Source organism: Archocentrus centrarchus, chromosome 13 (genome assembly GCF_007364275.1).
Source record: "Archocentrus centrarchus isolate MPI-CPG fArcCen1 chromosome 13, fArcCen1, whole genome shotgun sequence".
NCBI lineage: Eukaryota > Metazoa > Chordata > Actinopteri > Cichliformes > Cichlidae > Archocentrus > Archocentrus centrarchus.
Window position 1 is genome coordinate 5,668,051 of NC_044358.1, and position 12,818 is coordinate 5,680,868.

The 12,818-nt window shown below is 41.4% G+C and overlaps 1 protein-coding gene across 1 annotated transcript in view; it reads right to left on the minus strand.

Annotated features, from left to right (window-relative positions):
- The window catches only part of nherf4a (NHERF family PDZ scaffold protein 4a), a 34,884-nt gene that overhangs the window by 4,483 nt on the left and 17,583 nt on the right, over window positions 1-12,818 (minus strand). Inside the window, exons 6-10 of the mRNA XM_030745218.1 lie at window positions 8,765-8,897; window positions 6,046-6,182; window positions 5,749-5,956; window positions 2,868-3,064; window positions 2,610-2,780 (exon numbers count right to left, since the gene is read on the minus strand). Coding sequence (XP_030601078.1) covers window positions 2,610-2,780; window positions 2,868-3,064; window positions 5,749-5,956; window positions 6,046-6,182; window positions 8,765-8,897 — 846 coding nt within the window. The remainder of the gene's footprint in view (window positions 1-2,609; window positions 2,781-2,867; window positions 3,065-5,748; window positions 5,957-6,045; window positions 6,183-8,764; window positions 8,898-12,818) is intronic.

Sequence of the window (12,818 nt, forward strand, 5' to 3'; positions counted from 1 at the left end):
TGTGGCTGCTATGAAAAGGAAAGCCTCAAATCATAAGTGATTGACTTCCTGGTATAACTCAAACACGCAGCTTAAAGCAGATAACCCGTGAGCTGGAGAGAAAATGGTTTTTCCTCTAATTTAGCAGATCTTCATTTAGCCTGGAAAAAGTGTTTCTCTATTTAAAAAAAAAGGAAAAAAAAGCCCTCCATAAAATATATTCATTCTAAACTACTGACCGGATAGTATTCATCACTGTTTGAAGAAAATAAGTACAGGTTTCTTTTCAGCACTGTAGCCAGGCTGACTAAGAGTCAGAGCTCTGTTGAGCCATATTCCTTTAACTTCAACTAGTAATAATGTCATTTTGTTTTCACAAGTAAAATTTTAGACATTAGAGAAAAAAATATCCATAACCATCTCACAGACATAGCTTTGTGCACACCTTCGGTCAATACTACTGAAGACTGTTGAACTCTTGCACAACTCTGTATACATTCATGCGGCTGTTGCACACACTTATTTCTGCTGTCATTTTTATACTGTAATTCCATAATTATCTTTATTTACCTTGGAAGGTACACACAGGTGGGTAACAATTTATTTTAAGGGGTGTACATAAGACTGACATGACACTGTCATAAACATCAGTCTTCATGACTGTTTATGACTGTTGTCATTATGTGTCATTGGTAAATTATGACACTTTTAATGCAAAGTTCACTTTAAAACAATATCAAATTTGCATTAAAAGTGTCAAAAGTGTCATAATTCTGTTTCACTCACCTTTTCTCACTTTGTGTGTTTATACTCCACTCTGCATTTAATTATTAATTATTATTAATCTCTTTCTCTCTGCCATAGCATGTCTTTTGTCCTGTCCCCTCACCCCCAACTGGTTGAGGGGGATGACTGCCCCTCCCTGAGCCTGGTTCTGCTGGAGGTGTCTTCCTGTTAAAAGGGAGTTTTTCCTTCCCATTGTCACCAAATGCTGCTCATACAGGATGGTTTGGATTCTCTGTAATTAGTGTATGGTCTTTACCTTGTTTTTTTTTGTTTTTTTTCTGCTCTCAGTGGAGACTGACGCATTTTTCTCTTCTCCCCAGCCTTCTTTATCTATCCCTGCTTTTTGCTGCTTAGCTGCTTAGAGCATCTCTTCACACATCCCCGAACTGGAAATTAAATTATGGATCTGGTCAGCTGGTCTCTCAACACTATTGATGGCCAAATTCTCATCACGAGGAGATTGGGAGAAGGGGAACCCTCTTTCCTCTGGTCCGACTACACACCCGGCTGGCTATGGTATGGATTCCTGTGGGGATGGAAGATAATGTTCCTGGTTGCACTGTGTGGACGTGGCATATATATTGATGATTTTTTTTCCCCGAATTGGACCTGGGGATACCTGGTTTCCGGGCAGCTGTTCAGGCCCTAGTAAGGCTGCCTATGAGGGATGCAGAAACAGTACGAACTCAATCAGACTCAGTAGAGCTGAATCGAAATGGATTACATCTGGAGGAGTGTTGGAGTCTCTGTTCTGCATGGCGGAGTAGAACCAAATTCGGATTATTGGACTTCTGAGAGGTAACAGAAAACTCCCAGACGGCCTTGGATGCTGTCTGTCTAAATCGCCTCTTGGAGATGTTTGTAAACAGATGCTCTTCACCCCCGCCCCGTGTTGTGACCTGTATAAACTGGTATCCTGGCAGCCAAGGCTGACTGTACCATCTTATCATGAACATCATCATGAACTGCTGGTCTGGAAGCTGTGTGGCCATCACAGTATCCTGCTCGTCTCCGCTGGCAGCCCCTCCCCTACCCACCCTAGTGCTCTCCAGGCTTTAAATGTGCTGCTGCTTTGCTGAGGTGTTTTTTTTGGAACCTCATAAGGTGTTCATAATGAACACAATACGAGATGATGTTTTTTAACCTACCTATCCCAGTGTATCTCTTTCTGTTTTCCTGCTAAAGGTAGCGCTGGTAAAACGGCTGCACGACCTCAGACACCTGTATCCCCCTGTTTGTTTCTGTGTTTGTATTTCTTGGATGGGTGTTCTGGAACGCAAATTTCGTTATATGTTTACATATAATGACAATAAAGTCTTCTTGAATCTTGAATCTTGGATTGATTTGAATTGAATTGAATTGAATTGAACTTACTGGGGTTAGGTTAATTGGAAACTCTAAATTGCCCATAGGTGTGAATGTGAGTGTGGACGTTGTCTGTCTCTCTGTGTTGGCCCTGTGACAGTCTGGCGACCTGTACAGGGTGTACCCTGCCTCTTGCCCTATGTCACACACACACACACACACACACACACACACACACACACACACACACACACACACACACACACACACACACACATACCCCCCGCGACCCTGAACAGGATAAGTGGAAGAGAATGGATGAACTTTAGTAGAATGGCACTATGTAAGTACTGGTCCATTTAACATTTGGTGCAAGCAAATGGCACATTTAGGAACATCCATTATATTCACAAACACTAGCTTTATATATCAGAAAAATCAGATTTAAATACGACCGTTCTAGACTTTCTGACTCCTCAAAACATTTTAGTCTACACGACAACCTTCTCACATGTGTAACTTAAATATTGGGATCCTACCTGCATGGTTTCAGTTCCTGGCTGTTCTGGGACACAGTCTGAGTGGAAACCAGAGTCAGCCTCCTTTCTGTCCTGATTATACTTTGTGGTTTTTCTTAGAAGAGCTTCCTCCCAGTTCTTAATGCAGTGGTGAGAACATTCTTCATAGAACAACAGAGGAGAAATGCCTAACTGCAGGAGAACAGAAATCAGTTCACACCCAGACACACTATGTGTTACAGTATAGTTGTGTGACTGTATTGATATGTGAGTACTTGCCTCTCTGTAAAAGTCTCTTCCTGGAGTAGATATAGCTATAAGTGAGACTTTATCACCACTTTCTCTAATCTTTCTAACAATATCTTCATGTTCCATGGACTCCACAGGTTCCCAATTGACAGCTAACAGCAGGTCTCCATCCTCCATTCCTGCACCCTCAGCTGGACTCCCCACATCCACCTCCCTCAGCACATGAACTGCAGGGTCAAAGGTTGTTTAGGCATAAATGATCAGAAGTTCACTTTTAATTGCTTGATTATTACTGATATTTCCTGAAGATATAAAGTACAATACTGTAGAATATTTTCAGGTTATAGAAAGATCTGTGTCTGTAGGTGGGTATAGGGATTTGAACCATGTGAGTATCTCAAGTATATCAATCAATCATGCTTGACATACTTGAGATAGAAGAAAGCAGGCTGACAAGAAAGATTCTATGAGGTAGTTTCTGACCCTGTAAGCCTGACATTATGCTTTGAACTTTAACTAAATTCAGATTCACTCAGTAAGGCCAGAATAAACAAACTTGGGCTGTAATGATATAGGAGCCTTCTTGCTGGGAAGTCACAGTGCTAACTACTAATACTGTGCCCACTATTACAGTGGTACCTATGGGGGAAAAGTTGCAGTTGTGTTGGCTATTTATCCTCAGCTTAAGAAAAATAAGACAAGCGTGAAATATCCAAATTATTTTTTTGCATGGGAACTGTCATATTACATGAACCCTGATGCATCTTCAGATGTGGCAGCTCTGTTGGGCATCAAGCTCAGAGATGAGTTTGAAATAATTCATGTGCAATTTATTGGGTTTTTATTTATGATGCTGTAGGTTTTGTTTCCGTGAAAACTTATTGAGTCCATATTTCCATAGGGCTGAGAAGATGCGCTGTTGCTTAAGACAGTATTATTAGAAAGCACTGCATAGATTTTCATTGCTATGCAGATGATACCCAACTTTATCTATCCATGAAGCCAGATGACACAAATCTGGATGTCCTGTAATTTCCTGATTCTAAATTCAGATAAAACTGAGGTTGCGCTCTGCCCTAGAAACATGGTGTCTTACCAAATCATTTGGATGGCATTGCCTTGGCCTCTAGTAAGACTGGGAGGAATCTTGGAATCATTCTTGTCCTTCAACATCATAAAAGGTATGTGATGCTGTACAACTGATTAATGGGACAGGACTGCAGAGATTTCAGAACTTGCCTTTGAAGCCTCCTGTATTAAAGATTTATTCAGAATTAAAGTAATCCACTGACAGTTGTATTTCCACTGCACAGAAAACAACTGTTGACAATTTATTCAGAAACGTTAATTTCCAAATTGTAAGCAAATATGGTTAAAATCAGCCCTTATGTTGCTGCCATGGTGTAACTCAGTTTAACACAGTAACCTAAACTGTTCATCAAAATCACCAAAATCAGCTCTGCACACAGACTTACTCACTCTGTAAGTGCGGGAATGAATACTTGCGCTCGCAACATGAAATTATTTGCTCAGATTATGCTTTTTCTTACATGTGATGTTTTACATAAATATAATTCCATGCAGGTGTGTCCTGTTACATTGATTATTCAAACAATAATTAGTGCTAAATGTCTACGGTCAGTTTCAGATTTGGGCTTTGCCCGTGCATTTACTGTTAGAGGAGTAACCAACATGAAAACCAGAGCTGTCTATGAATGAAAAACAAGCAACTGTGAAGCTGATAGAAGATGGAAAATCAATCAGAGCCATTGCACAAACACTGACCTCAGCCAGTACAACTGTTTGGAATGGCTTGAAGAAAGTCTTCACTGGTGTACTAAGTAACAGATGTTGAACAGGTAGACCGAGGAAAACAACAGCGGCTGATGACTGAAACATTGTAAGTGCTCTAAAGAAAGACCCTAAAACAACTGTTAGTGACATCAGCAACAACCTCTAGAGGGCAGGAGTGAAGGTATTATAATCTACTGTTGGCAGAAGACTTCATGAACAAAAGTACAGAGGCTTCACCAGAAGATCCAAGCCATTATTTATCAAGAAGAACAGGAAGGCCAGGCTGGAATTTGCCAAGAAGTACAGAGACAACCTCAGAAATTCTGGGACAAAGTTTTATGGACAGATGAGACAAAGATGAACCTTTACCGATGTGATGGAAAGGCTAAAGTTTGGAAAAAGAGAGGATCTGCTCATGATCCCAAACATATGAGCTCATCTGTGAAACAGTGGAAGTAATGTCATGGCTTGGGCTGGCATGGCTTCTTCTGGGACGGGCTCATTGATCTTCATTGACAACGTCATGCATTATGGCAGCAGTACAATAAACTCAGAAGTCTACAGAAACAGTCTATCAATTTTAAAAAAACATGCAACCAAACTGAATGAGAGATCCTTCATCATTGCAGCAAGATAATGACCCACAAACACACAGGAGCCAAAACTACAAAGGAGTTCATCAGAGGCAGGAAGTGGAAGGTTTTAGACTGGCCTAGTCAATCTCCAAACGTAAACCCTATAGAGCACATGTGTCAAATTCAAGGCCCGTGGGCCAGATCCAGCCTGAGATATAATTACATTTGGCCCTCGAGATGATTTCATATGGCTATTATTAATGACCTGCCGGTAAATAACGCTTCTGAAATTAAAATCTGAGAAAAATCTTTTGTCTAATACTAATTTTTTGAGATCAAACCTCTCTCTAATATTAGGGCCTTTACAATATAAAGTACCTTGAGGCAACTGTTGTGGTGAATAGAAATAAAATTGAAGTGAAATGAATTAAACTGAAAATAAACTGGAACCTTTATACCCTTTCATAACTGTATAAGCTTCATCTACTCAGTGAGTGTGTGTCTGTCTGTAAGGATGTAATGTTTCCATTAATGTGTCTCACCTTTCTGTCGTATGCATGCCAGCTTCTCTTGTCTTAGCAGGAAACCATATCCATCGCTTCCCTTCACCAGATTCATGGTCTTAGGAGTGTGGGGGAGGTTGCAGCTTTGTGCCACCAAAGGTATGATGGGTATTTTTCTCCTGATATAGCATGACTCACTGTCACTATCAATAACAAGCACGGTCACTGAATCCCCACTCTTGTTCACCTGAGAAACAATCACACCAGATATTAATGCACATGCTGAGTTTAACAGAGCACACACATCAGTTCTGACTATGGAAAGTGGATCCATACAGTTCTGGTGAGAGCTGAGTGTCTGAGAGTGGACGCCGTCATGCCATTAATCCAGATCAGTCTGTCGCCATTGCAAATACCTGCTTTCTCTGCTGGACCGTCAGTTGCTGTTTTCACCATATAATGGTTCTTTTGACCTGTTGACACATTCACGCTGTGCTCATAATCACAATCACTGGGATCAATAAGGTATGATGAACAAAAAAAAAAACTTTTGTACATAGCAACTAGATCAGCAGATATTTACAAAGAACATGCTAAAGGGAGCAACGATGCATCAACACAGGGTTCCTAATAGTTAAACATTCTGGGAACCATTAGATTACTTTTCTAGTTAGTCTAAAGACTGAAAGAAGGGGGAAACAGCTAGCCTAAATGCAGTTTGAACTTTAACATGAATCTATGCCTTGGTGAAGTCAATTGTGAGTAGAAAGCAGTAAATCAGTAATGATCAATGGAAAATAAGAAACTCAAAAGACATTGTAATGTGCTGGCTTTTTTGTAGGGATTTTCCACACCCTGGAAAATCCTGTAGCTAGCCAGGCCGCTGTAGTCGGTGGGGACCAAGGTAGCTTAGTCGCTGTTAGCTCTCCCCTAGTAGATTTCCCCAAGTAGTGGGGAAATCAGGCTGGCTGGGTGAATGGGAGGAGGCGCAATCCTAAACAAAAGCCCCCGGTACACCATTAACTTATTCAAATTTCAAATTGTTTTTCCCCACTCCGCAACAAGCCCATCAAGAAACAAACTCTGGTTATTGGCAACTCTGTTTTGAGAAATGTGAAGCTAGGGACACCAGCAACCATAGCTGATTGTCTTCTAGGGGCTAGACCAGGCGATATAGGAGATCTGAATCTGCTGGCTAAAAATAAACGTAGGTTTGGTAAAATAATTAACATTGGCAGTAATGACACCCAGATATTCCAGTCGGAGGTCACTAAAGTTAATGTTGCATCGGTGTGTATCTCTGCCAAAACAATGTCGGACTCGGCCCCTAGCCAGTTGAACCAGGATTGACGTCTTTAGATACATCTTCTCGTTAAACTGACAGCTGTCTGAGTGGTGTCCAAAAAAACGATGTGGGCTTTATAGATAATTGGGAAACTTTCTGAGGAAAACCTGATCTTGCTAGAAGAGACGATATTCATCCCACTCTGGATGGAGCAGCTCTCATTTCTAGAAATCTGGACAATTTATTAACCCCGCCCCCCAAACGTGACTATCCAGAGTTGAGACCAGGAACAAGATTTGCAGTCTTACACACCTCTCTGCAGCTTCTCTCCTCCTGCCATCCCCCCAAAACCCCATCCCCATAGAGACAGTGTCTGCTCCCAGACACCAAAAAGAAAAAAATAAAAGAAAATAACAGCAAGAAAAAATTTAAGCATAAAAATTCACAAAGAAAGAACAATATAGCCTCCTCAACTGCACCAAAGATTTAAACAGTTCAGTGTGGATTATTAAACATTAGGTCTAGCTCTTCTAAGTTCCTGTTAGTAAATGATTTAGAAACCTGGTTACAGCAGGATGAATACGCTAGCTAAAATGAATCAACAGCCTCAAGTATTGTCAGAATCCTCAAAGCACCGGCCGAGGAGGAGTGGCAACAATCTTCTACTCCATCTTATTAATTAAAGACGCAGACAGAGTTTTGATTCATTTGGAAGCCTCACTCTTGCCCACCCTAACTGGAAAACTAAAAAAAATTGTCCACCTGATGCATACTCTGATTTTTTTTTTTTTTTATCTCATTTTGTACTTTACTGTGAGAAATTTTGGAGTCATTTTTGACTTGGATATGTCCTTCAGTGCTCATATTAAACAAATATGTAGGACTGCTTTTTTTGCATTTGCGCAATATTTCTAAAATTAGAAACATTCTTTCTCAGACTGATGCTGAAAAGCTAATTCATGCAAGCAGGATGCTTGCATGAATCCTTCTTCTCACATACAAGGTCTTGAATAATCAGGCCCCATCTTATCTCAAAGACCTCATAGTACCCTATCACCCCAATAGAGCACTTCGCTCTCAGACTGCTGGCTTACTTGTGGTTCCTAGGATACTTAAGAGTAGAATGGGAGGCAGAGCCTTCAGCTTTCAGGCCCCTCTTCTGTGGAACCAGCTCCCAGCTTGGATTTGGGAGACAGACACCCTCTCTATTTTTAAGATTAGACTTTCCTTTTTTAGAAAACTTTTAGTTACAGCTGCTCAAGTGACCCTGAACCATCCCTTAGTTATGCTACAATAGGCCTAGGCTGCTGGGAGTTCCCATGATGCACTGAATGTTTCTTCTTCACACACCTCTTTTCACTATGTGTTTATCCACCATTCTGCATTTAATCATTAGTTCTCATTAATCATTAATCTCTGGCCCTCTTGCACAGCACATCTTTTGTCCTGTCTCCCACATCTCACCCCACAGGGCAGATGACCCCCACTCCCTGAGCCTGGTTCTGCCAGACGTTTCTTCCTGTTAAAAGGGAGTTTTTCCTTCCCACTGTCATTAAGTGCTTGCTCACAGGGGGTTGTTTTCATTGTTGGGCTATCTCTGTATTATTGTATGGTCTTTCCTTACAAAATAAAGTACCTTGAAGTGACTGTTGTTGGTGCTATATAAATAAAGTTGAATTATAATATAGTTAGAAGCTACAGTTGCATCAGGGGAGCTGTATGTGAGTAGTTAGCGCTTGTCACAAATAGTGACAATAGCATAGAAGATACCATCCACTGGGATGATAGTCATCCCCAGGTCATGCTCTGGGTGTTTTCTGATGTGACACAGCCTGGGTCTGGACCAGTAATCCCCTTTGGTGGCTCTGGCTACCAACTCCAGGTCCACACCCGTAGACAATGCCTGGAGAAAGGCAAAAAAAGACATCAGAATATTCTGGTATCCCAACTGTATGGTCATGGATTCATTCTTCCAGAATCATAAAGAATATCCAGAATCACTCACTCTATTCATATTTCACTGTTTTTAACTTGCTGAAAGAAAATGGTAAGTGGACTGGTAGCACCTTTCTAATTAGTCTGAGCACTTTCTACTACAAGTCTCATTCAACCAATCATACACACATTCATTAAGTACTTTTATCAATATCTAAACACTTTTATCTAGCATTCACAGACACACACTCCAATCCATTCACAAAGTTTTTCAGTAATCCTTTAATCCTGTTCTGCATTTACACTTTGCTAAGGTCCCATTCACAAAAGAAACATAAAGAAAGAAGGCTAATGTGCATTTATTTGAAAATGTAAAAAGTAGCCCTGTAAGTGTATCATGCTTTGTATTAGGTGTGATGTTACCAGAAAAAGTGCATTTGTTTGTGGTTTGTGCCATTAACAGTGTTTTCTGTTACATGGCAAGGAATAGCATTAAATGCATCCAACAGTTGTTGACAGACAAAACTAAGTCCAAGAGTTTGACACTTTAACAAGAGACATAAAAGTGTTAGTAGAATACAAAAAACAAGATGTTTAAATGTGGAAAACGGCATGGATGACACTACAGTGTACAGCTAAAAGTTGTTTATCTCTTCAAATGGATAAAATCCTGGGTACTGTTCCACATAGTCAACACCAGGTGGTGCTATTTCACCCTTTCATACAAAAACCCATTGAAAACATAGTTATAGAGGAGTTTCCTGAATCAAGTGATGAAGAATGTGGTGATAGTGGCGGTGATGAGGATTGGATGCCAGAACAGAAAGGTGCGAGCAGAGTAGCCGGACCCTGCAGTGACTGCGATGAGGGAGATGAGGCACAGGAGGAAGAATATGATGGTCAGGAAGAAGAAAGTGAGGCACATGAGGCAGAAGATGAGAGTCAAGAGGAAGATGAGGTTGATGAAGCTGAGAATTCACCACCGCCCAGAGCTCAGGGGAAGAAAGCAAAAGAAAAGAGTGTCAGAAATAGATGGAAAGTTATGGATAATGAGTTTGGAGGTGATCTGCCCAGTTTCTTAGTAGAGAACCAGATGAATGTAGAGGGAAGGGATCCAATAGACTTCTTCTCACATCTTTTCACACAGGAGATGATCAACAACATTGTCTTCTATACCAACCTGTATGTTGTCCAAAAAGTAAATGAGAATCTGGGACTGACCTCTGAAGAGTTCAAAACATTCCTGGGAATGAACACGGTAATGTCCTACATAAGGTACCCAAGAGCAAGGATGTACTGGTCATCAGAGCAAGGACTATGCCTTGATTTGGTTGCCAATGCCATGCCAGTCAACAGGTTTGAGAAGATCATGAGATATGTTCACTTTGTGGACAATTACTCCATCGACCCCAAGAATGCAGACAGGTTTGTGAAGATCAGACCATTCCTGAATGCTCTCCAGGGCACATTCAGTGTATCGCTTGATCCAGAGGAGTATCAGTCCGTGGACGAGATGATGATACCCTTCAAGGGATGTCTGTCCATAAAGCAAAATGTCCCCAAAAAGCTGAAGCCCTGGGGAGTGAAGGTTTGGGTGAGAGCTGGGTCCTCTGGCTAAATGTATAGCTTCGAACCAAACCAGGGCAAGGAGAAATAAGCCAACTTGGAATGGCTGGAGATGTCATGATGCGCCTCTGTGAGGACCTGCAGGACCGAAACCACATGGTGTTTTTCAATAACTTCTTTTGTGCCATTCCTCCAGGCTTTGAAGCATCAAGGTATCTTCGGCACTGGCACGTGCCGGCAAAACAGGCTCCATGGAGCACAAGACAAGCTAAAAACAGAAAAGCAGCTGAGGGAAGAGGGTCTGTCTCGGTTGTGACGTGTGCCCAAAACATAACCATCACATGCTGGATGGACAGTTCAGTTATCCATATGGCCTCTTCCTGCACTGGTGTGTCTCCAACCGATGAAAAAGAAAGATGAAGCAAGAAGGAGAAGAAGATGCTGAAGGTCCAAAGACCATTTGCTGTAAAGCTCTATAATCAGCACATGGGAGGAGTCAACCAGATGGATCAGATGGTGGCAGCGCATCCCCACAGACGACGAAACAAGAGGTGGTACATCAGAGTCTTCTTTCACTTTGTGGACATCGCAGTTGTGAATGCCTGGTTATTGTACAGGATGTCTGGGAATGAAGCAAAAGACCTCCTGCACTTCAAGGCATCAACAGCTCGTGCACTGATCAATGCAGGTTCTGTGACGATTCCCTCTCGATGCAGACCCAGTACCATTCCACCACCGGTGAAGTGAAGAGCTGTGGTCAAGGTCCCTCCTGAGGTCCGGTATGCACCTGGAAACCAGTGGCGGATGCTGGTCTTTCAAGGAGGGGAAGCTCAATTTCGGCCTACACCATAAAATGTGTCAGTTTATTTATACAGCAGCACTCGCTGGACAGAAACTGCGATAGAAGTCAGAAAGAGTGATAGAAGTCAGTCTCCAAACACAAGCAGCTACAAAAAAAAACCCCCACCAGAAATAGAAGCTCGATTTGTCGCTAGTCGTTTTTTGTTTTTTTTCGCTAGTCGTTTTTAACAAAGAAAATGCCGCTAAGTGGATTAGGAAAGTCTCCGGTTCAACTCAAAACAAATGCTCCCACGGATGTTTACACCAAAAGATCGCTGATTCGCTCATTTCGCTGTCAATCAAAAAGGGATTCAGCCTCAGACAGATCATCCAATCATCATGCAGAAGCTGAGCGTCCGGGCCAGCCGAGGCCAGCCCACTGCCCCATAGACCCCCAGAGACGCTGAGCGTCCGATGGGCGGGACAAAGCCCAGCATTTATCCAATGACTCATCTCGTTTCACTGCTTTCTTTGCTTCGCTTTTGAACTCTGTAGACGCTCAGCGTCCACACTGTTTAAAGCGCTGAGAAGCTGCGGGAATGAGTGAGAGGAAAGCCGCGTCGTTACCAGTGATAAGAAGCTGATTCTGAACAAAAGTTGAGTGCGTTGTTGCGCATATTTAGTCAATGACATGTACACACAACAGTATATATCTGACCACTTATTTTTTGACATTTTAGGGGAAGCTGAGCTTCCCTTGCAGTCTTAGAGCAATCGCCTCTGCTGGAAACCACTGGCCCAAGCTCAACATGACAAATGCCATGAGGTGCAGTGATGAGAGCTGTCAAGTACCAAGTACACCTGCTTGCAGTGTGTTGTGTTTGTGTGCCCTGATTGCTCATCACTTATCCATCACCCTTCCCATGTTCATTATCAATAAACTTCGTATAAAAACATTTTATGCTGTTTTCTTTGCCAGTGAAATGAGCAATTAAAATGCTTCAACACTACATTAACATTGGTTTTTCTATTTATGCAATGCATGCCATTCTGTGCCCAGCAAGTCTCAAAATGACATTTTGGCATCTGCAAATCTAATGTAGTAGTGACTGTGCAGATTTGAAGGACAGGGTAAGAGTATAGTTTGGATTTTAATCAAGAGACTTGGTTCATTCAGGTTTAAGAAATAAAAAATACTTGGTTTGATTAAGGAAATTATCATGTTTTGGTTACAATACCCTACAACCCTTCAAAGCTTCAACCATGTGTTGTAAGGCAACAGTTGGTGGTTGCAAGTGTGACACATCTTGCAAAATCTTAATATCATCACCCTCTGAAAATAATTTACTAAATAAATTTTTAACAAAAATTGTATTTTTCACCTAAATCATCATATTTTAAATATTTGGTTCCATTTTTTGTGTTTTCTTAAAAAACTGAAAAAGATAACTCAGACAATTAGTTTAGAAGGGTGACAATATTGTACGCTTATACACACATCTGTACGGAACCCTGCAAGGGACATGAGGAAAAAAAAATCATG